General features: G+C 46.5%; 1 protein-coding gene across 1 annotated transcript in view; it reads left to right on the top strand.

Moving 5' to 3' along the window:
• The window catches only part of DNAH6 (dynein axonemal heavy chain 6), a 717,942-nt gene that overhangs the window by 209,397 nt on the left and 483,277 nt on the right, over window positions 1-25,268 (top strand). Inside the window, exons 31-34 of the mRNA XM_077275462.1 lie at window positions 6,341-6,508; window positions 6,604-6,752; window positions 6,836-6,943; window positions 12,107-12,662. Coding sequence (XP_077131577.1) covers window positions 6,341-6,508; window positions 6,604-6,752; window positions 6,836-6,943; window positions 12,107-12,662 — 981 coding nt within the window. The remainder of the gene's footprint in view (window positions 1-6,340; window positions 6,509-6,603; window positions 6,753-6,835; window positions 6,944-12,106; window positions 12,663-25,268) is intronic.

The raw sequence follows: 25,268 nt of genomic DNA, 5'->3' as shown, positions 1-25,268 counted from the left end.
TCCGGATTAATACGCATAGTTACTTGTGTCCAGTATTGTGGTTTATTACTAGCCAATGGCGTGGAGTCAATACCCTTCAGAGGTATAGGAACTTCCAGAGGCTCTAAATTAAACCCACAGCGTTTGGCAAAGGACCAATCCATAAGACTCAAAGCGGCGCCAGAGTCGACATAGGCGTCCGCGGTAATAGACGATAAAGAGCAAATCAGGGTCACAGATAGAATAAACTTAGACTGTAAAGTGCCAATTGAAACAGACTTATCAACCTTCTTAGTACGTTTAGAGCATGCTGATATAACATGAGTTGAATCACCACAATAGAAGCATAACCCATTTTTTCGCCTAAAATTCTGTCGTTCGCTTCTGGACAGAATTCTATCACATTGCATAATCTCTGGCGCCTTCTCAGTAGACACCGCCAAATGGTGCACAGGTTTGCGCTCCCGCAAACGCCGATCAATCTGAATAGCCATTGTCATGGACTCATTCAGACCTGTAGGCACAGGGAACCCCACCATAACATCTTTAATGGCATCAGAGAGACCCTCTCTGAACTTCGCCGCCAGGGCGCACTCATTCCACTGAGTAAGCACAGACCACTTACGAAATTTTTGGCAGTATATTTCAGCCTCATCTTGCTCTTGAGACAGGGCCATCAAGGCTTTTTCAGCCTGAATCTCTAAATGAGGTTCCTCATAAAGCAACCCCAAAGCCAGGAAAAACGCATCCACATTGAGCAACGCAGGATCCCCTGGTGCCAAAGCAAATGCCCAATCCTGAGGGTTGCCCCGGAGCAAGGAAATTACAATCCTGACCTGCTGTGCAGGATCTCCAGCGGAGCGAGATCTCAGAGACAAAAATAATTTACAATTATGTTTGAAATTCTGGAAGCGAGATCTATCCCCGGAGAAAAATTCAGGTAAAGGAATTCTAGGTTCAGATATAGGAGCATGAATTACAAAATCCTGTAAACTTTGAACCTTCATAGCGAGATTATTCAAACCTGTAGCTAAACTCTGCGGATCCATTTTAACCAGGTGAAATCAGAACCATTCAAGGATTAGAAGGAGAGAGAGACGAAGGCTGCAGTAAGCAGAGATGCAAGTGAATCAACTAATGAGCAAACTCAGAAAAAAAAAAAAAAAAATTCTCTGCAGACTTCTTTTCTCTCCTTTCTTCTGCCAATTATTTTAACCCTTGGCCGGCCAAACTGTCATGGTTCTCAATGGCAAGAGACCGTAGTAAAGCATACAAAAGGACTAGCTCTTGGAAGATGGAAACTCGAGCTGACTGTGAGCTAAACCTACCGCACAACTAACAGTGGCCGGGTAGCGTGCCTACGTTTTATCCCTAGACGCCCAGCGCCAGCCGGAGGACTGACTGACCCTAGCAGAGGAAAATACAGACCTGGCTTACCTCTAGAGAAATTTTCCCCAAAAGGCAGACAGTAGCCCCCACATATATTGTCGGTGATTTTAGAGGAAATTGACATACGAAGTATGAAGATAGGTTTAGCAAATTGAGGTCCGCTTACTAGATAGTAGGAAGACAGAAAAGGGAACTTCACAGTCAGCTGAAAACCCTTTCAAAACACCATCCTGAAATTACTTTAAGACTCTAATATCAACTCATGACACCAGAGTGGCAATTTCAGCTCACAAGAGCTTCCAGCCTCAGAAATATTCAAACACAGAGAACTGGAACAAAAATGCAAAAACAATCTTAGGACTACAAGTCCAACTTAGCTGATAGTAGTCTAGGAGCAGGAACATGCAACAGAAAGGCTTCTGGTAACATTGTTGGCCGGCATAGAAATGACTGAGGAGTAAGGCTAAATAGAAACTCCCACATCCTGATGGAAACAGGTGAACAGAGGAGATTAAGCACACAAGTTCAGCACCACCAGCAACCACCGGGGGAGCCCAGAAACCAAACTCACAACAGGTCTCTGCAGGTAGGCCGGTACAGCTGGAACCCAAGGTTGCCCTCCCGCACAGGTTTTACAGAGGTAGAGACAAGTTTTTTGTGTTCAAGGAAGCTTGCAAACTGTAATTTACACTTCATCCTCACTCCTCCGGAAATGAGGAGCAACGAGATGGTATTGTGATCTCTTCTGTATGGAGATCCTCAATCCAGGGCTTCCCCTTTGCCGGAGAGTTCAGTTTGTCTCCATTCTGTGGAGGGATTTTTTTTGGCTCTAACCCTTGTCTATGATGACCCTGACCGAGTCTCCTTGGCTGAATCCAGGTTGCGTCGCCTTCAGTAGGGGAATCAGTCAATGGAGACGTATAGCTCCGAATTCCACAGATGGGCAACTGATACAAAATGAAATGACCCGCTGTCAGAAGCCAATTTCTTCAGGGTCTTCTTGAAAGATTGAAGGAAGCTTTGGCAGGGTATGAAACCCCTGAATCCTTGTAGGCTGCTATGTCGTTGGAGCCTCTTTTTCGGGCTATTGCCCCTTTGCCAGGAGAATGGTTTAGTGGTGAACTACTTCTGGGGAATTTGGAGGAACCCATGCAGTTAGGAGGTGCCTCTGCATCGCACATTTCCCTGGATATTCTCAAAAAGAAGGGAGTGGGTTTTTTTCGTGGAAAAAAGGCATTTTTTAGGGGGCCTGTCCTTTGATGCCTAAGTAAAAGGAGACTTGTTTAACCCTTGGTAGCCGGGGTGTATTTATCGTCAACCTGCAGTTCTCAGTTTGTGATGAAAGCAGAGGTGTGCTGGAGAGCAAAACTGAAGAGATTTCTGTGTTTGTTGACAGTGGAGCTGGAGTCAGCATGATTGATGAAGAGTTTGCTAGAACTCATGGGCTTGCTTGCTGAACTTTAGTTAATCCCATTCCCATCTTCACCATCGACTCAGCCCCACTTGCACAGAAAGCTCTTACTCAAATTGTACATAATATAAGACTGAGGGTGGGGTTGATTCATTGTGAGATAATTCCTTGCTATGTATTGGACCATCTTCCCACCCCAATTGTATTGGGTCTTCCCTGTTGATGAAGCATAATCTGTTGGTGGATTGGCAAGCCAGGGAGATCATTGTGTGGGGAGAATACTGCCATGAGAGCTGTTTAAATAATTCTCTTTCTACAGTCTCTACAGTAAGGCCATGTGCACACGTTCAGTATTTTTCGCGTTTTTTTCGCGTTTTTTCGCTATTAAAACGTGATAAAAACGCGAAAAAAACGCTAACATATGCCTCCCATTATTTTCAGTGTATTCCGCATTTTTTGTGCAAATGTAGCCTTTTTTTCTGCGAAAAAATCGCATCGCGGAAAAAAAAGCAACATGTTCATTAAAATGCGGAATTGCAGGGAATTCCGCACACCTAGGAGTCCATTGATCTGCTTACTTCCCGCACGGGGCTGTGCACACCATGCGGGAAGTAAGCAGATTATGTGCGGTTGGTACCCAGGGTGGAGGAGAGGAGACTCTCCTCCACGCACTGGGCACCATATAATTGGTCAAAAAATAAGAATTAAAATAAAAAATAGTCCTATACTCACCCTCGATGTCTTCCCGCCTCTCCGCTACATGCTGCCGCTTCGGTTTCTGTAGCTGGTGTGCGGTGAAGGACCTGTGATGACGTCACTGTCTTGTGATTGGTCGTGAGCAGTCATGTGACCGCTCACGTGACCGCGACGTCATGGAAGGTCCTGCGCGCACACACCAGCTATAGGAAGAGGAACGGACGTCGCTGAGGAGATCGTCTGGGTGAGTATAAGCATTTTTTTATTTTTTTTATTATTTTTAAACATTCTCTCTTTTACTATAGATGCTGCGTAAGCTGCATCTATAGTAAAAAGATGGTCACACTTGTCAAACGCTATGTTTGACAAGTGTGACCAACCTGTCAGTCAGTTTTCCAAGCGATGCTACAGATCGCTTGGAAAACTTTAGCATTCTGCAAGCTAATTACGCTTGCAGAATGCTAAAAAAAACGAGAAAAAAACGGAAAAAAAATGCAAAAAAAAAAATGCGGATTTCTTGCAGAAAATTTCCGGTTTTCTTCAGGAAATTTCTGCAAGAAATCCGGACGTGTGCACATACCCTAACCGTACCTGCATTTTTGTCGGGTTTTGATGACGTTTTTTCTGAGAGGGGGTATCAGGATTTGCCTCCTCATTGTACATATGACTGTCCTATTAACCTGACCCCCAGAGCTAAACTTCCAAAGTCCAGACTGTATAATGTTTCTGGCCCTGAGAGACAAGCCAAAAAGCATGACCAGATTCTCGTAATGACACTCAGGGGTATTGAATGCCATTTTCCATTCATCCCCTTCTCTGATTCTATCCAGGTTGTATGCCTCCCTTAAATCCAACTTGGAGAACACCTTAGCTCCTATGACCTGGCTGAACAGATCCTGAATCAAAGGAAGAGAGTATGGATCTCGGATGATAGTTTGATATAATTCACGGAAATCTAAACAGGGACTTAGACTGACATCTTTTTTCTTTACAAAGAAGAACCCTGCCTCTATGGGCGAATATGAGGGTTGGATACGTCCCTTCTCCAGACTTTCCGCAAAGAAATCCTTCATGGTCTGACAAATGCACATGCGATTTTCCAACATTTCATTAATTATGTTTTCCATCATTTGGTGGGCAGGTTTGTGGTGGTCTATCTGGACGATATTTTTGTTTACTCACCGGATATTGAGACACATCGGGGGCATGTTAAACAGGTGTTGCAAATATTAAGGGATAAAAAACTACCGTATTTTCCGGCGTATAAGACGACTTTTTAACCCCTGAAAATCTTCTTAAAAGTCGGGGGTCGTCTTATACGCCGGGTATCGCCTTGCCGGGTGTATATGGTGGGTGGGGGGGGAGTGGGCCTGATGACGACGAGGGGGCGTCTCACAGGAAAGTGAGTATCCCCCATTACCTCATTGTATCGCTGCAGCATGGGGTCTCTGCTGGGAGCGGCGGCGGCGGCTGTGCTGTGGGGCGGCGGCTCCTCTTCTTCAGTGTGGGGCCTCTGTGCTGCTGGGCGGCGTGGGCGGCTTATCTTCAGGCAGTCGGGGCTCCTCCGGTATCTCCTTAAAGCCCGGAGGCCCTGCCGGCAACTCCATCGGTGCAATGCAGTGGCCTCCGGGAACATGGCCGCTGCTCAGATTCAGATCTCGTCCCTAGATCTCGGGAGACGAGATCTAAATCTGAGCAGCGGCAATTTTCCCGGAGACAGCTCCATTGCTGCTATGCGGTGACTTCCGGGAAAATGGCCGCTGCTCAGATTTAGATCTCGTCTCCCGAGATCTAGGGACGAGATCTGAATCTGAGCAGCGGCCATGTTCCCGGAGGCCACTGCATTGCACCGATGGAGTTGCCGGCAGGGCCTCCGGGCTTTAAGGAGATACCGGAGGAGCCCCGACTGCCTGAAGATAAGCCGCCCACACCGCCCAGCAGCACAGAGGCCCCACACTGAAGAAGAGGAGCCGCCGCCCCACAGCACAGCCGCCGCCGCCGCTCCCAGCAGAGACCCCACGCTGCAGCGATACAATGAGGTAATGGGGGATACTCACTTTCCTGTGAGACGCCCCCTCGTCATCATCAGGCCCACTCCCCCCCCACAAAAGGCACAAAAGTCACGGCCCTATAAGACGACACGGTTTATAAGAAGACCCCCGACTTTTAAGAAGATTTTACATTTTAACTGGAAAAGTTGGGGGGTCGTCTTATACGCCCAGTCGTCTTATACGCCGGAAAATACGGTATATGCCAAACTAGAAAAATGTGTTTTCGCCATCCAAGGGGTAGTTTTTGGGGTACCTGTTGTCATCTTTGGGTTTTCGGATGGATCCGGAGGAGGTCTGTGCTGTCCCTCTGGAGAACCTGAAGTCGCTATAACATTTTCTGGGTTTTAATAATTTTTACTGGAAATGTATCCAAAATTATTCTGTAGTTGTGAAACCCCTTAATGACTTGACAAGGAAGGGGTCTGATTTTTCCAAATTGTCAGATGCTGCCCTGCAGGCTGTGGACGCATAGTGGGCATGGGATTTCTTGAAATCTCATCCACTATGCTGTAACAGCTGAACGCTGCGTGTTGGACGTGGCACAAGTATGCAGCGTCCAAACTGCAGCATTTACTGATCGTCTGCAAATAACCTCAAAGTCACCATCTAGAAATGTATTACTGGGAGGGATACTTCCACATGAGAAAAATGTGAAGCTAGGAGCAGACTGTAAGCTGAAATATGAAGGAATCTGAACGAAGGAATGATGATTGCACTCTAAAGTTTGTGCAACTTTTGACTTAACTAAGGGTATGTACAAATGCTGTATGTGTATAAAAAATGGTTTATCAACACTATGTAACTTTATCTTTAGCTCTCCAGATTTATGTTTGAAGGTCGAGAGATCAAACTGGTTATGACATGTGCAGCATTTATTACAATGAACCCAGGCTATGCAGGAAGGACTGAGCTACCAGACAACCTGAAGGCACTTTTCAGACCATTCTCTATGATGGTGCCAAATTATGCTTTGATTGCTGAGGTACGAGTACAGTTAAATGATAACAATAATAATAATTATAATAAAATCATCTGTCCATTGTAAAAAAAAAAAAAAAAATTATTTTAAATTTTTAGGTCATTCTGTATTCTGAAGGTTTTGAATCCAGTAAAGTTCTGGCCCGCAAGATGACACAAATGTATAAACTTTGCAGTGAGCAGTTATCCCAACAAGATCACTATGACTTTGGGATGAGAGCTGTCAAATCAGTTTTAGTTATGGCTGGGTAAGAAATGTCTGTGCATTATATTAGACTGTTACCTTACTCTAAAATATACTAAAATATGTTCAACTTTCTATCTTTTTAAGCTCATTGAAGAGAGAGAATCCTGACTTAGATGAAGATGTGGTCCTGATTCGGGCTTTGAGGGACTCAAATCTACCAAAGTTCTTAACAGATGATGCTGAATTATTCAGGTGTGTAAATCTGTATCGTGGCTGCATAACCTTCCTTTTCTAGGAACTCACATATGGCTGATGCAAATATATGTGCTGCAATATGGGAAAAACTCCTGTAGCATATTTCATTCAGAGGGTCACACGACCGTTTTGTCCACATCTGAGAAAATCGTTCCGATTGTGCAAATCACACTCTGACCAGAGTTTTTGTCAGAGTTTGATCAAAGTAGATCAGAGTGTGAATTGATTTTCTCAGATGTGGAAAGAATAAAAATAGAAAAAAAGGTTTCTCCTCTTTCTCTGTAATGTCAGTTATCCGAGTCCGATGTTTTCCACTGTCCCATAGGCATGGATGGGTAAGTGCCATCCGATCGTAGGCAAATCGTGCATACTGTGATTTTTTTTCTTAGACTGTTTTGGTCAAAGGAAAAAATCTGATATGTGCAAAGTCCCATAGAATTACATGGGGATTTGCTCTATCTATCTGCACATGCAGCACGGTGGCTCATTGGTTAGCACTGTTGCTTTACAGCACTGGGGTCCTGGGTTCAAATCTCACTGAAGACAATATGTGCAAGCAGTTTGTATGTTCTTTGTGGGTGTCCTCCGGGTTCTCTGGTTTCCTACCATGCTGCAAAGACATACTGATAGGGAATTTAGATTGTGAGCACCAATGGGGGGACAGTGATTATGATTAGTGATGAGCGAATATACTCATTAGGCCGGTTTCACACGTCAGTGGCTCCGGTACATGAGGTGACAGTTTCCTCACGTACCGGAGACACTGACACACGTAGACCCATAAAAATCAATGCATCTGTTCAGATGTCATTGATTTTTTGCGGACCGTGTCTCCGTGTGCCAAACACGGAGACATGTCAGTGTTCGTGGGAGCGCACGGATTACACGGACCCAATAGAGTCAATGGGTCCGTGTAAAACACGGACCTCACACGGACGTTCTCCGTCTGGGGTCCGTGTGCGTGCAGGAGACAGCGCTACAGTAAGCGCTGTCCCCCCCACATGGTGCTGAAGCCGCAATTCATATGTTCCCTGCAGCAGCGTTTGCTGCAGAGAAAATATGAATGATAGTGTTTAAAATAAAGATCTGTGTGTCCGCCGCCCCCCCACCCCCTGTGCGCCCCCCCGCTGTCCTGAAAATACTCACCCGCTCCCACGTTGGCTGTCACTCCTTCCTCTCTGCCCCGCGCCTCCTACTGTATGCGGTCACGTGGGGCCGCTCATTTACAATCATGAATAGTCGGCTCCGCCCCTATGGGAGATGGAGCCACATATTCATAACTGTAAATGATCGGCCCCACGTGACCGCATACACTAGAAGCCGCGGCCAGAGCAGGAAGCAGCGAGGGAGGCGGGTAAGTATTTTCAGAACAGCGGGGGGGGCGCACAGGGGGTGGGAGGGCGGCGGACACATAGATCTTTATTTTAAACACTATTATTCATATTTTCTCTGCAGCAAACACTGCTGCAGGGAACATATGAATCGCGCTTCAGCACGATGCAGGGTACCACACGCTCCGTGTGGTACCCACTCGCCATACGGGTGGCACACGTGTGCCGCATGTATGGCCTACGTGAGTTCCCAGGCACACGGACACGGATAACTCCGGTACCGATTTATTCCGGTACCGGAATTATCTGGACGTGTGGGACAGCCCTTACTCAAGATTTCTCGAGCATGCTCGGGGGTCCTCCGAGTAGTTTTTAGTACTCGGAGATTTAGTTTTTCTTGCCGCAGCTGAATGATTTACATCTGTTAGCCAGCATAAGTGCATGTGGGGATTCCCTAGTAACTAAAAAATACTTGGAGGATCCCCGAGCATGCTCAAGAAATCTTGAGTAACAAGTATTCTCTCATCACTAAGTACAATACGTAAATAAATATTTATGCAATGAAAAAAATGGTTGTGAAGTTGTATTTAACATTCTTAATTTAAGGCCAAGAACATTTGAATAATAGATCTCACATGCATGTAACATGGTTGCTTTTTTTGTGACAAAATGCCTTCATTTTAGGCATCAGTCACAGATAAATGATGGACATGCTAGTGCTTGGTACAGTTGTGCTCAAAAGTTTACATACCCTGGCAGAATTTTTGCTTTCTTGGCCTTTTTCACAGAATATGAATGATAACACCAAAACTTTTTCTCCACTCATGGATAGTGGTTGGGTGAAACCATTTATTGTCAAACTACTGTGTTTTCTCTTTTTAAATCATAATGACAACCCAAAACATCCAAATGACCCTGATCAAAAGTTCATATACTCCATTTCTTAATACCATGTTTTGCCCCCTCTAGCACCAATGACAGCTTGAAGTCTTTTGTGGTAGTTGTGGATGAGGTTATTTATTTTCTCAGATGGTAAAGCTACCCACTCTTATTGGCAAAAAGACTCCAGTTCCTGTAAATTCCTGGGCTGTCTAGCATGAACTGCGCGCTTGAGATCTCCCCAGAGTGGCTCAATGATACAGAGGTCAGGTGACTGAGCTTGCCACTCCAGAACCTTAACTTTGTTCTGTTGTAGCCAATGACAGGTCCACTTGGCCTTGTGTTTTGGATCATTGTCTTGTTGGAACGTCCAAGTATGTCCCACGTGCAGCTTCCCGGCAAATTTGCCTCCAGTAATTGCTGATAACGTGCTGCATTCATCTTTCCTTTAACTTTGACCAAATTTCCTGTGCTTTTGTAGTTCACACATCCCCAAAACATCACTGATCCACCTCCATGCTTTACAGTAGGAATGGTGTTCCTTTCATCGTAGACTTTGTTAACCTCTCTCCAAATATAACGTTTATGGTTGTGGCCAAAAAGTAAAATTTTGGTCTCATTACTCCAAATTACCTTGTTCCAGAAGTTTTGAAGCTTGTCTCTGTGCTGTTTTACGTATTGAAGGTGAGATACTTTGTGGCATCTGCTCAGTAATGGCTTTCTTCTGGCAACTCGACCATGCAGCCAATTTTTCTTCAAGTGCCTCCTTATTGTGCATCTTGAAACAGCCACACCACTAGTTTTCAGAGAGTCCTGTATTTCAGCTGATGTTATTTGGGGGTTTTTCTTTGCATTCCAAACAATTTTCTAGGCAGTTGTAGATGACATTTTTGTTGGTCTACCTGACTGTGGTTTTGTTTTTACAGAGCCCCTGATTTTCCATTTGTTAGTCACAGTTTGAACACTGTTGACTGGCATTATCAATTCCTTGGATATCTTTTTGCTATACCTTTCCTGGTTTATACAGTTCGACTACCTTTTCCCGTGGATCCATTGATAATTATTTTGCTTTCCCCATGACTCACAATCCAAAAACGTCAGTGGCTGGATGAAAGATGCAAGAGTCTGTCTGGATCCCAGAAACTCACTCAGCTTTTATGCACACACACTGATTACAAGCAAACAGGTCACAGATGAGGATGTTACCTTTTGTAGCCATTCAAACTCATTTGTATCCACTTCCGTGCATGTTATCAGGCCAAAATCACCAGGGTATGTGAACACAGTAGTTTGACAATAAATGGTTTCACTCAACCACTATCCATGAGTGGAAAAAAAAAGTTTTGGTGTTATCATTCATATTCTCTGATGAAAGGCCAAGAAAGCAAAAATTCTGCCAGGGTATGTAAAATTTTGAGCACATCCGTGTATTATAAGACTCAGCTCTGCTAGCTGTACTGTAACCAGCCGTGTACCTGTATGTTCTTCACATTCACCGAGCTACATTTGTATCGACTACAAGTAAACAATTAATTTTCATAGTGATAGACAGAAAGCAGCAGTGTTGATAATTTTTTTTTAGAAAAATAAGGTATTATTAAAGAATAAAATAAATTACTGGGCTGCAAAGGGCCCATGTATTGTTCCTGCGCAGGGACCTAGTCTGTCTGTGTCCGCCAGTGGCTGTATGTATTCCAGAGCAGCTATGTATAGTATTCTCTTGAGTCTCTCTTGAAGCTATATGTACTGTACATCATGTTTTTCACAAGCTTAAGGCCAAACTGATATATTTCAAACATGGCATTGTTTGGCATTATTAAACTGGATGTGTCCTTGACACTTTATGTGGAGCTTAACAAGGACTTTACAACACTTTTATGGTGTGGTGTAAATTACTGTATACTACAGCACATTGTAAAATATCAGACTTTGTAAATCTCCCTTTTTCTTTCTGTTCCAGGTGATTTTTACAGTAGGCAATATGGAAAGAGTCCCACTGGCTGGCTACTAATTGCAGCCATGAGCCTGGAATTAGCAGAGTATTGGCTGCCAATGTCATTTTTGGCAATAGATCATATTTTCTATTACAAACGTTATTAAATTGTTCTAAAAGTGATTTCTAATTCTTAACAAACAAAATTGTTCTAAATTAGACATCTTAACAAAACACAAAGAAAATAGATGTGATAACAGAAGAAGCCACCTAAAGTACAACTGTACAATTGAATGTAATGTGTTAAAACCATTTCAGAAAAAAAAAATGACCTGATTGCCTATTGTAAAAAATAGGAGTGCAATTGTCATAATTTCTGTTCACTGTAGAATGTGAATTCCAACCTTGGTTACTGTGGACAAGATCATCTTCTTCCTGACAAAGATCTGTCATAGGAGCCCTTTAAAAAACAGTCTGACACTCCTTACTCAGAAAATTAGACAGGTTCACTCTATTGCATATGTTCATGCGCATAAGAAAGACAAAAAGTCCCAAAATTCATTGAGGATACTTCAGCACAGAAGAAATAGTAAAATGATGTAGATTCATAAGTGATATTTATTAACTCCCAAACGTATATACAGACATCAACTTCAGACGTTTTGACTAAAATGGTCTTTGTCAAGGTAATCTGAAAGAAGCAGTGTAGCAGGGACTGACATCAGTAGAATCGTAGGGTACAGATCGAAACATCGGAAGTTGATGTCTGTATTCTGTATACTGTACGTTTGGGAGTTAATAAATATCTCTTATGCATCTATATCATTTTACTAATCCTTCAGCACCAAACTATCCATACTGATATCAATAAATGAAGACAGCTCACAGAAACACCGGAAAACAGAGACCTCTTTTTAATCTATTATCCTTAATAATACAACTCATTTTGCATTAGTAGATGTTTTTGAAAACTATTCAATAGTCCTATAATCATCATCTATTTTCACTTTTTTTCAGTGGGATTATATCTGACCTTTTCCCTGGAGTTGACATCCCTGAACACGACTATGGTACTCTACAATCCACCATTATAAAAGTCATACTAGCTCGTGGGCTGCAACCTGTGTCCAGCATGGTGCACAAAGTCATTCAGTTCTTTGAGACCATGATTGTCAGACATGGAGTCATGTTAGTTGGACCCACCGGAGGAGGAAAAACAACTGTCTATCAGGTCCTGGCAGATGCACTGACAGCCTTGCATCAGGCTGGTGAGACACATCATTTCTACCAGCCTGTTAAAACATATGTACTGAATCCAAAATCAATCACAATGGGAGAATTGTATGGAGAAGTGAACAATTTAACCTTGGAATGGAAGGATGGTTTAATGGCACTCAGTGTCCGTGCAGCTGTAAATGACACTTCAAAAGACCACAAATGGATCATCTGTGACGGTCCTGTTGATGCATTATGGATTGAAAACATGAATACTGTTTTGGATGATAATAAGATGCTCTGCCTGGCAAATAGTGAGAGAATCAAATTCACTCCCCAGATTCATATGGTGTTTGAGGTAATTTAGTAGGTTATATCTTATACTTTATATTTTCCATTTGTAATCAAATGAAATCCTAATACAGGTAAGCAGTAGGCTGAAAATGTAATACTACTACCTAACACTACACTTAAAGCTTACAGACTTAAAAGGTAGCTGTACTTGCAAAAAATTTTGCACATATGAATAGTATCATGCAATTAATAGAAAAATTAAATTATATCTTATAGTAGAAATCGGGTTTTTTCTCCTCCTATCTGCCACTTCGTCCTCTCCCCCTGTCTCCTGAATTCATCATCGACTCTAAAAAAAGGTTAAAACCAGCAGAATAAGGTCTAAGATTACACTTCCTATAGTTCTAAATGGAACAGAGTGAGAAAATGAGACAAAGAAAAATCATGCTAAGCTTAATAACAAGGCTTATATCTTAAAGCGGTCTTTTCACAAAATGTTTCAAAAATATTCGCCTCTCCATTGGAGATATTAGCAATAGTGATGAGCGAGCATGCTCGTCACTACTCGTTAATCGCTCGTGCATCAGTGTGCTCGGAATGCTCGTTACTCGACTAGTATTTTTTAAAATGTTTAAGCAGGAGCTTGAGTCCCTGCCGACATGTTGGGTGCTTCTTAGGCAGCCAGTGAACATGTGAAGATTGCCTGCCTGTCACTGTATTGTCATAGCCATCTTTCTTGTGGCACTACTGTGATTGGCTGGACGCATAGCGTCATCAGGTCTATATCAGACCAATTACTCTATGCTCATCACACTGTACCCCGGAAACAAGTAGAGCAGGGTGAGGTGCTGATGAAAGAGGGTTAGAATTGTAGCTGCGTACTATTAGGCCGGGATCACACATACGTGAGATATGGCCGAGTCTCACAGGTGAAAACCCAGCTCTGGCACCGGCACTCCGGAGCGGAGCGTGCGGCCGCACAGCAATACATGGAGCTGCACGCTTCTCCGGAGTGCTGGTGCCAGAGCTGGGTTTTCACCTGCGAGACTCAGCCATATCTCGCGTATGTGTGATCCCAGCCTTAGGAGACGAGTTACCGCTGCTGCACAGGGGGAATCTCGAGCCATGTCTGCTTCAGCCGCAGTGGAGCCTGCTCAGCAGAGACGTCGGTCATAGCGTCTCGCTCAGCCTGATACTGTGCAAAGGGTTACTCCTGCCTTTCTAGGTTCTGCTTTTGTAGCCAGCACTGGTCAGAGGTGTGCAGGCTTTTCTGGGACTAAGTCCTGCTTTGCACACACTGAGCATTCCCACGGGAGGACTTCTCATTGGAGGTCGGGGGTCACACGCTCAGGCCCTGTAGCAGCTCCTATTGGACCACTTGGAAGGTCCTTGTCTGCTACAGCTGTAAAAGGTTTGCATGGCCTCACGGACATGCACTAGTATCAAACCAAAGTCTATGAGCTCAGCGCCAGTGTGGTCATGTCTGGATGTGGTTAGGGTTTGGCTGAAATAAGCCCCTAGAATACCGGCACCTCCGGTGAGGAGTTTGTATGTGTGTATTCAGGGCCTTGGCTGAAATAATCTGCTAGAATACCGGCACCTCCGGTGAGGAGTTGTTTGCCTGTTTCTCTGACTGCATGACCACAGTTTTGCTCTGTTTGGTAGCTGTGTACCTCTGTGAGGTTAACAGGGCACAGCATCTTGTTTCTAGCGAATCTGTGGAGTTAACAGAGTTCGCTTATACCGCCATGTAGCGCCGCCATTTGTCAGCAGCAGGTTCCTCTCTTGCATGGTGGACCCGGGTTGCGAACGCACCTATTAATACATATACAGTGGGGCAAAAAAGTATTTAGTCAGTCAGCAATAGTGCAAGTTCCACCACTTAAAAAGATGAGAGGCGTCTGTAATTTACATCATAGGTAGACCTCAACTATGGGAGACAAACTGAGAAAAAAAAATCCAGAAAATCACATTGTCTGTTTTTTTGATAATTTTATTTGCATATTATGGTGGAAAATAAGTATTTGGTCAGAAACAAACAATCAAGATTTCTGGCTCTCACAGACCTGTAACTTCTTCTTTAAGAGTCTCCTCTTTCCTCCACTCATTGTAGTAATGGCACCTGTTTAAACTTGTTATCAGTATAAAAAGACACCTGTGCACACCCTCAAACAGTCTGACTCCAAACTCCACTATGGTGAAGACCAAAGAGCTGTCAAAGGACACCAGAAACAAAATTGTAGCCCTGCACCAGGCTGGGAAGACTTAATCTGCAATAGCCAACCAGCTTGGAGTGAAGAAATCAACAGTGGGAGCAATAATTAGAAAATGGAAGACATTCAAGACCACTGATAATCTCCCTCGATCTGGGGCTCCAAGCAAAATCCCACCCCGTGGGGTCAGAATGATCACAAGAACGGTGAGCAAAAATCCCAGAACCACGCGGGGGGACCTAGTGAATGAACTGCAGAGAGCTGGGACCAATGTAACAAGGCCTACCATAAGTAACACACTACGCCACCATGGACTCAGATCCTGCAGTGCCAGACGTGTCCCACTGCTTAAGCCAGTACATGTCCAGGCCCGTCTGAAGTTTGCTAGAGAGCATTTGGATGATCCAGAGGAGTTTTGGGAGAATGTCCTATGGTCTGATGAAACCAAACTGGAACTGTTTGGTAGAAACACAACTTGTCATGTTTGGAGGAAAAAGAATACTGAGTTGCATCCATCCAACACCATACCTACTGTAAAGCATGGTGGTGGAAACATCATGCTTTGGGGCTGTTTCTCTGCAAAGGGGCCAGGATGACTGATCCGGGTACATGAAAGAATGAATGGGGCCATGTATCGTGAGATTTTGAGTGCAAACCTCCTTCCATCAGCAAGGGCATTGAAGATGAAACGTGGCTGGGTCTTTCAACATGACAATGATCCAAAGCACACCGCCAGGGCAACGAAGGAGTGGCTTCGTAAGAAGCATTTCAAGGTCCTGGAGTGGCCTAGACAGTCTCCAGATCTCAACCCTATAGAAAACCTTTGGAGGGAGTTGAAAGTCCGTGTTGCCAAGCGAAAAGCCAAAAACATCACTGCTCTAGAGGAGATCTGCATGGAGGAATGGGCCAACATACCAACAACAGTGTGTGGCAACCTTGTGAAGACTTACAGAAAACGTTTGACCTCTGTCATTGCCAACAAAGGATATATTACAAAGTATTGAGATGAAATTTTGTTTCTGACCAAATACTTATTTTCCACCATAATATGCAAATAAAATGATAAAAAAACAGACAATGTGATTTTCTGGATTTTTTTTTCTCAGTTTGTCTCCCATAGTTGAGGTCTACCTATGATGTAAATTACAGACGCCTCTCATCTTTTTAAGTGGTGGAACTTGCACTATTGTTGACTGACTAAATACTTTTTTGCCCCACTGTATATATATACTCGGTGCGTTCTGCCAACCCTATCATAATACTAGCGCCAGGGTCCGGCTAGTAAATGGCGGACAAACAGCAATCCTTGTGGTACATTCAGCAGCTGGAGGGTAGGTTGGCGGCTCTTGAGCGCACAACCTCAGCTGTGGGTGTTACCGCAGTTGCTGTTCAGGCTGCTAGCGTGGCTGCAGCAACCTTCTCCACGGCCACCCCTGTTCCGACTCTATCTCACCTCCCGCTGCCAGACAATTTTTTCTGGTGATAGTAAATATTGTAAGGGTTTCGTGAGCCAGTGCATACACCTCGAGCTCCTGGCCACACGTTTCCCCACAGAGTGGGCAAAGGTGGGACTTATTGTGTCTCTCCTGTCGGACAAGGCGTTGGAGTGGGCTACGCCGCTGTGGGAGTGTGGCGATCATGTGGTGCAGAGTGCTCCGCTGTTCCTGAGCACTCTGAAACAGCTCTTTTTAGGGCCTCGAGGCACCCATGATACAGCGCTCCAACTGTTGGCATTGACTCAGGGCTCGTCCTTGGTCAGCCATTTTGCCGTCCACTTCCGCACCCTAGCATCTGAGCTGGAGTGGTCGGATAAAGCCCTTATCCCTATATTTTGGAGGGGGCTGGTTGACCACGTGAAGGATGGTCTGGCCTCAAGGGAGATTCCCGCCACACTGGAGGAGTTAATAGCTGTGTCTACCCGTATTGACCTCCGTTTTCATGAGCGGAGGTTAGAGCGGGCCCAGTGTAGGCAGAGGTTTTGGCTGGCTCCCGCCTTCGCCAAACGTTTGGAATCTCTGGTCCTGGTCCCTGAGTCACATGAGGCCATGGAAGTGTCACGAGCGGGATCTAAGTCCCGGACCGCTTGTGCACTCAAGGTCTGCCATGTTTGCCAGCAGTCAGGACATCTTGCCAACAGATGTTCACAGCCGTTGAGGAAACGTCAGCGTCTAGTGCTAGTAGGTGGAGATACAATAGACACGGTGATGTTTGCCTCCAAATTGTCCTTTAAGGGGACAATTACAATAGACTCATTCACTCACTCGGTAGAGCTCTGCGTGGATTCTGGGGTGGAGGGCAATTTTATGTCTTCTGCCTTCACCCAATGTCGCGCAATACCCCTGGTAATGCTAGCTCAACCAGTAACTGAACGAGTGGTGAATGGGTTGACACTGCCCTCACAGATAACACACCAGACCATCCCTTTCACTCTGTCCTTGTCGCCATCTCATCAGGAGATTATATCTCTGCTCGTCATTCCTGAGGTAATTGATGAGGTCCTGTTAGGGATGCCTTGGCTACGGTATCACTCTCCTCATATCGAGTGGTCCACAGGCACAATTTTAGGATGGGGTGAATCTTGTGGGAGTAGATGTCAGACGGAAAGCATTCAGGTTGCTACAACTGAGGTACCCGCAGATCTATCCTCTCTCCCCTAGTAATATTGGCCCTATGCGGACGTGTTCTCCAAAAGGGCTGCGAAGACCCTTCCGCCTCACCGCCCCTATGACTGTCCTACTCACCTCTTGCCTGGTGCTGAGCCTCCCCGGGGGTTGAGTCTATCCGTTGTCTCTCCCGGAGACGGAGGCAATGTAACAGTATATCCGAGAGAATCTGGCAAGAGGATTCATTATGAAGTCAGCGTCACCTGCATGGGCTAAGTTCTTCTTCGTACAGAAGAAGAGTGGAGAACTGCATCCATGCATAGACTACAGGGGTCTTAACGCCATCACCATTAAGAATAAGTACCCACTACCGCTGATATCTGAGCTTTTTGATAGGCTATGGGGAGCAAGGGTATTTACTAAATTAGATCTGCGGGGTGCTTACAACTTGATTTGCATCCATGAGGGGTACTAATGGAAGAGGCTTTTAACACCAGGGATGGGCACTATGAATATCTGATGCCCTTTGGACTCTGTAATGCCCCAGCCGTTTTCCAAGACTTTGTAAACGACATCTTCCGGGATATGCTTTCCACCTCGGTCGTAGTTTATCTTGATGATATTCTCATCTAATCTCCAGATATTGACTCCCACCGGAGAGAGGTTTGCAAGGTCTTTGACCTCCTATGGGCTAACTCCCTCTATGCCAAGTTGGAGAAGTGTGTGTTTGAGCAGCAGTCCTTGCCTTTCCTTGGCTATATCATCTCTGCCCAGGGATTGGCTATGGATCCTGCCAAGCTACAGGCCGTGATGGACAGGCAGGAGCCCCATTCTCTCAAAGCGGTGCAGCGCTTTATGTGGTTCATTAATTACTATCGCCAGTTCATTCCCCTCTTCTCAACTTTGGTAGCTTCCTTGGTTGCCCTCACCAAGAAGGGAGCAAATCCCAAGTTGTGGTCAGAGGAGGTCTCCAAAGCCTTTCTCTTGATTAAGTCACACTTCACTAGCGCTCCCATCCTACATCGCCCCGATGTAGATAAGACATTTTTATGGAGGTGGATGCCTCATCCGTTGGTGCTGGAGCAGTCCTCTTCCAAAAGGATGCTCAAGGTCGGAAGCATCCTTGCTTCTTCTTCTCCAAGACCTTTTCACCAGCGGAGAGGAATTATTCCATTGGGGACAGGGAGTTGCTAGCTATGAAGTTGGCTTTCTCAGAGTGGAGACACCTCCTGGAGGGAGCTCGCTTTCCCTTCCAGGTGTTCACAGACCACAAGAACTTGGTGTATTTACAGACAGCCCAGCGGCTAAATTCTCGCCAGGCTAGATGGTCCCTGTTCTTCTCCCGGTTCCATTTCACCCTCCATTTTCTTTCCGGGGAGAAGAACGTTCGTGCCGACGCTCTCTCTCGCTTTGTAGTGTCATCAGAGGAGGAGGAAGAGGAGCCTTGACTTATTGTCCCTTCAAAGAGCCTGAGAAATGTGGCTCCGGGTTCACTGGAGTCTGTGCCCCCAGGCAAGATCTTCGTTCCATCTAATTTGCGACCGGAGGTTCACTCTTGGGCTCACTCGTCCAGGGTGGGTGGATATTTTGGGACCAAGAGGACATCTGAGCTCTTAGCGAGGACGTACTGGTGGCTGCATATGGCCCGTGACATCGGGGACTATATTCAGGCGTGTGTCTCCTGCGCCAATAATCGGTCTCCTCGGCAACGGCCTGCTGGGCAACTTTACCCCCTGCCGGTGGCAGACAGGCCCTGGGAGATGGTCGGGATGGACTTCGTGGTAGGCTTACTCAAGTCTTGAAGCTGTACAGTTATCTGGGTAGTCACCGACCATTTTTCTAAGTTGGTGTACTTGGTTCCGCTTCCACGGTTACCTTCTGCACGGGCTTTAGCGGCGTTGTTCGTCAAACATTTTTTCCGTTTACATGGCATGCCTGGCAAAATTGTCAGTGACCAGGGTCCTCAGTTTGCGTTTCAGTTCTGGAGAGAACTCTGTTGTTTACTCAGCATTGAGCTGAATCTCTCTTCTGCATACCATCCCGAGACGAATGGGTTGGTAGAGAGGGCCAACCAGACTCTGGTCACATACTTACGACATTTTGTCTCCACCAGGCAGGATGACTGGACATCTTTGCTGCCTTGGGCGGAATTTGCTTTGAACAACGCCGTAGCCAACTCTACCGGGCAGACTCCTTTTCTCCTTAATTACAGCCAGCATCCGCGTGTTCCTGTGCCCATGCCCGTGTCATCCACTGATTCTAGGGTGGCAAGCTGGGTGTGGAGGCACCTGACATTTGGGACCGCACACAGGATGCCATCCAAGCCTCCAAGGAGAGAATGAGGGTTTCTGCTGATGCACATCATCGCCCTGCTCCGAGCTTTGCTCCTGGTGACTTATTGTGGCTCTCCGCCTGTAACATCAGGCTGCGAGTTGAGTCCACTAAGTTTGTGCCTCGCTACATAGGCCCTTTCAAGGTTCTGGAAGAGGTCAACCCAGTGGTCTACCATTTGGCTATTCCTCCGCGCTTTGGTATCACCAACATCTTTCACGTTTCCCTTTTAAAGCCCGTCTATTTGTCCCGGTTTTCCGAGTCATCTGCCGGGACATCGGGTTCATCCACGGATGAGCTTGAGGTGAGCGTGCAAGGTGGTACGTGGCAAGAAATATTATCTGGTGGACTGGAAGGGTCACGGCCCAGAGGAGCACATTCGGGCTCCGCTGCTCATTTTAGCATTTGAGCGTAGCGAGGCCCAAGGAGGGGGGCCCTAGGAGGGAGGGGTAATGTTAGGAGTTGAGTTCCCACCGCTGCACAGGGGGAACCTCGAGCCATGTCTGCTGCGGTCTCCCATTCTGCTTCAGCCTCAGTGGAGCCTGCTCAGCGGAGACGTCGGTCCCAGCGTCTCGTCAGCCTGATACTGTGCAAAGAGTTACTGCTGCCTTTCCAGGTTCTGCTTTTGTAGCCCGCACTGGTCAGCGGTGTGCAGGCTTTTCTGGGACTACGTCCTGCTTTGCACACACTGAGCATGCCCATGGGAGGACCTCTAATTGGAGGTCGGGGGTCACACACTCAGGCCCTGTAGCAGCTCCTATTGGACCACTTGGCAGGTCCTTGTCTGCTACAGCTGTAAAAGGTTTGCATGGCCTCACGGACATGCGCTAGTATCAAACCAAAGTCTATGAGCTCAGCGCCAGTGTGGTCATGTCTGGATGTGGTTAGGGTTTGGCTGAAATAAGCCCCTAGAATACCGGCACCTCCGGTGAGGAGTTTGTATGTGTGTATTCAGGGCCTTGGCTGAAGTAAGGCGCTGGAATACCGCCACTTCAGGTGAGGAGTTGTTTGCCTGTTTCTCTGACTGCATGACCACAGTTTTGCTCTGTTTGGTAGCTGTGTACCTCTGTGAGGTTAACAGGGAACAGCATCTTGTTTCTAGTGAATCTGTGGAGTTAACAGAGTTCGCTTTTACCACCATATAGCGCCGCCATTTGCCAGCAGCAGGTTCCTCTCCTGCACGGTGGATCCAGGTTGCGAACGCACCTATTAATACATATATATATATACTCGGTGCGTTCCGCCAACCCTAACATGCACTAGCCAGAGATTCAACCACATTAACATTTCTTTTAAGCACAACAACAGTCCATCTTGGGGCTAATGAAAATCATTAGTAATACTGCTATAAGTGGCACTTGGGGAGAGTGTAGGAGAGGATATAGTGAAGTGAACGGTTTTTATGCTGCAGCCTGCAACTCATACCAAAACCCCTTCTCAGGGCTAATAATATTCTTTTTGCCCTTAATTCTGCAAATTGTTCTGAACAGGGAAATATTATACACCATTTTTACTGCAGAAGTTGTGCGTCAAAAACATACATCCAGACTTGGTTGGATCTCAATAGCAGTGCTAAATTGCTCCTGCAGTGTAGCCTGTCCATCTGAGGTGTGCAAATTTTCCTGCAATAGTAATACTGCAATTTTTTTTCAGCAGTGAAATTTTATACGGCATTTATCATGCTAGGGTCATACCTCAAAACACACACAAAAAATGTTTGGTTACAAATAGCATTGCTATATGGTGAAAATGTGCCTGCCGCAGGAACATACACATCATGTTGATCTGCCTTCCTGTCCCACTTTGCAAGGGGGTGTGGGACACCACTCTTGAAGTCAGACCAGTGTGAAAAGGTTGTTGAATGGATAGCAAATAATGATCCCAGTTATGTTGCCAGGACAACCCTGTCTCCCGCATGGTCCAGTCTCAGTAGCTGTGATTCTGGACCATATTATCCTCACCCTGATCCTCCTTCATCCCACCATGCCGAGTGCCCGAAGGCAAGTGATCCACACATGGAAACTCTGAAGAGCTGTTCACATTTCCATTTATAGATTCTAGCCTCTCGCCCTGCCGGTTTCAAGCGGGACATAAGGAGATCGCATGTAGCGATACCCAAATATTTGAGCAGCCACGCTCACAAGAAGGCGATGGTAGGAAAATGCAATTACTGTCGCAAGAGCTGGATGATGATGAGACACAATTATCAGTTAGTGATGCTGTTATGTCAGCAAGTCAGGGGGAGGACCAGGGTGTGGATATGGAAGATGAGGTGGTGGACGATGAAGTCACTGACCCAACCTGGAAAGGTGAGTGCAGTGATTCTACATTGAACTTGTTTCTATGGGACCAACGATTCCTTTTCACTAGCACCATATGTCAATATTCTTCAGTCGAGTGCTAACCATCTATATTATATACCACCCTGGAAAGGTGACATGCAGAGTGAAGACAGCAGCGCACAGGGGGAGTGATCCACAGCACCACAACAGGCAGGAAGAGGCAGTGGTGTGTCCAGAGACACAAAGTGGGTAATTGTTCCCCAGAGTACCAACCTAGGTGAAGTTGCCCCAAGCTAAAGGTTAGGTGTTTTTTGAGTGTAGCATTTTTTAAAGACAGTCCAGGTAACCCAAAAAGGCCATTTTCAACATCTGCCATACCAGCATCGGCAGGGGCAGCACAACTACGAGCCTGACCCACCACCAGCATGCACAGTCACATGCAAGCAAGGCACCTAACTACTTGGAGTGAACGCCAAGGTCCAGAAGCAGTATCTGCGCATGACACCACTGCCTTTTCCCCTGTTCTACATGCACACCAATCCTCTGTCCATGATGTAGATGAAGATGACTCCCACCCTGCACCTGTCGTTGTACACTTGCAACCACCGTCAGCAACCACGTCCTTTTCCCAGCACTGCGCTCAGTTGTCCCTACCCCAGTCCTTGGAATGTAAGGGTATATACGCAACCACCCACAGGCTACAATACTAAACGGCCACATTTCCAGACTACTTGCCCTGGAAATGTTGCTGATTACACTTGTGGAGACGGAACCTTTCTGAAACCTCATGCAAGTTGAGATGGATCAAAAAACTATACTGGGTGATGATAGATACGAAACCCACCAGGGCCGTGGGGTACTCAGAACTGGGTTGGACAGTTCTTTGGGGAAGTCACGGGGCCGAAACCCGACTCCATGGCTCTGGGCGTGCAATAAAAATGATGCAAAGGGGAAAAGTTTATAGGGGATTGATTTGTGACGCCACCAGTGGTGTTCGGCAAGGGATGGCCGACGCTGCGGTTCAGGTCCACTGGGGCCGATGGTGACGCAGCAAAGATCTTACAGCTCTCCAACTGTCACTCTACCTCCAGGTCTCCTACCCTTATCTGCTTTCTCCACCCACACCCTCTACCTAGTTCCCCCTCCAGCCTGGATGGGGCCCTCCCTAAATAGGGAGTGGTGTTGTGTTAGATGCTAGTGTGTGGGTACCTTCCCAGGTTGTCTCTTTGTGCTGGCTCACACCCTCCTACCCTGCGCCTCACACACAGTGTCCCAAGCCAGCAGCCTTAGGTCCTGTCGGGCGACAACCTCCTGGTCCCCTTGACCCTATGTGGCTGCCTTTTTAGTGATTATGTGTCGATTTGGCTATCACAAATACAGATACTACAGCCTCCGGTTCGCTAGCTGAGTCTTACAGTCTCTCCACTAGTCTGGAGCCGGTTCCCACTACGACTTGCTCCCTCCACCTGACTACGGTCGGCGTGGATTCGGGCGCCATGGGTGGATTCTTCACTTTCCTGGCCCCTAGGATCCCTTCTCTCTGGAGTTCCTCTACAGCTCCTCCATACTCCTCTCTCTCCTCCCGTTTTCATGACAACACTTCACTACCTCACGTCTCCTACCTTTATCTACTTCCTCCACCCACACCCTCTACCTAGTTCCCCCTCCAGCCTGAGATGGGGCCCTCCCTAATAGGGTCCGCCCAGATCCCCTGACCTGGAGTGGATACTAGTGTGTGGGTAACGGGTAGTGCCCCCTCCTTACCCGAGAGTGGGATAGCACACCTCTGGCTGAGGTGCATGCTGGAACAGAGTAAAACAGATGTTAAAACATACAAATATTTTCTGAAATGCATTTCAACAGGTCAGACAGTTAAGCAGGTAGTTCCTTCTTCCCTTTATGGTAGGTACTTTTTACTCGAACGTTGCATAGTATCAAAACATAGCTCAATTAAGTTCAACAGTTTTCAGTGAGATCCCGAACCGGGTGTCCTTCTCACCGTTCTCAGTATCATATGGGAGAACATGTCTAAAACCCCCAATGTTGGCTCTGGGCGTGACTACAGGACATAACTGGTCAACGTCTTGGACCACTTTTCGGCCACGCCAGACGGTTTTTATTCTCTGGTCATTTGTACAGTGTAAAACCAACAAGGAGCACATTAAGTGCAAACTATTTACAAGAAATGTTCTGGCCATTCACTGTCCATCACCGAATTGTCTTTAAATCTTACGAGCAGTTCTTCAGGCTTGAAGTTCTTCCTCAAGTATCACATCGGGTGACACAAACTGAGCAGGTCCTGCAGCCGGGGTCTGAGTTGTCTGTGTCCGCACTGCAACTTTAGTTGAAGCTGCAGGGACTGATGCAGTGTCCAGGGTTGAAGCTGCTGGTCGCCTTTCTGGCACTGCAACCACTGGCATGGGGGCAACACGTCCCCACGTACTCTCTCACATTGAGGATGTACCACCCCCTTTCGCCCACATGCTGGGTGAAGGTTACAAGATCCCCCGGGTACAGGTCACGATCGGGGTGCCCCTCTAGAAAGTGAGTCTCGACAGTTCTGAGGCTACACCGGGCTCCTTGATAAACCTCCAGCCCCTTTTTAAGTCAAAGGAGACCACTGTGCATTGCATCTGCGGACCCTGGTCGGCAGGTCTAGCCTTGCGGGCCTGGGCCTTGGCTTTCATGTTTCTGTCCACCATAGCTCTCCACATGGCTTTGCATTCTTAATCCTCTGCTTCTAATTTGGGTAGCTTCTGCCGGCAATAGTCCTCCCAACTGAGGGCCTCTACCCGGGCTGCTCCTGCTTGGGCCTCCCCAGGGAACCCCATCAGTTCCGTCCCCTTGTGTTCATATTGAAAACCCACCTTTTCACTGTGTACTTCCCAGGGTATGGGTTCAGGCTGTAGTTGAACCGCTAATCTATCCCTGGTGTCTGCTGTCCGGTCCTAGGCTAAATCCCTAAATGCCTGGCCAGGTTTTAGGGCTGTCAGGGGTTTTAAGGGCCCAACTAGGGTTTCTTCGGCCACCGGGGCCTTTGTTAGATCAAGATGCGATGCCCACCAGGGCTGTGGGGTACTCTGAACTGGGTCTTTGGGGAAGTCACGGGGCCGTGACCCGACTCAGTGGCCCTGGGCATGCAATAAAAATGATGCAAGGGGGAAAAGTTTATAGGGGATTGATTTGTGACACCACCTTTGGTGTTCGGCAAGGGATGACCGACGCTGCAGTTCAGGTCCAC

This window comes from Ranitomeya variabilis, chromosome 1, assembly GCF_051348905.1.
Source record: "Ranitomeya variabilis isolate aRanVar5 chromosome 1, aRanVar5.hap1, whole genome shotgun sequence".
In the NCBI taxonomy this organism is placed as follows: domain Eukaryota; kingdom Metazoa; phylum Chordata; class Amphibia; order Anura; family Dendrobatidae; genus Ranitomeya; species Ranitomeya variabilis.
This window is presented reverse-complemented; position numbering and strand designations above follow the sequence as displayed.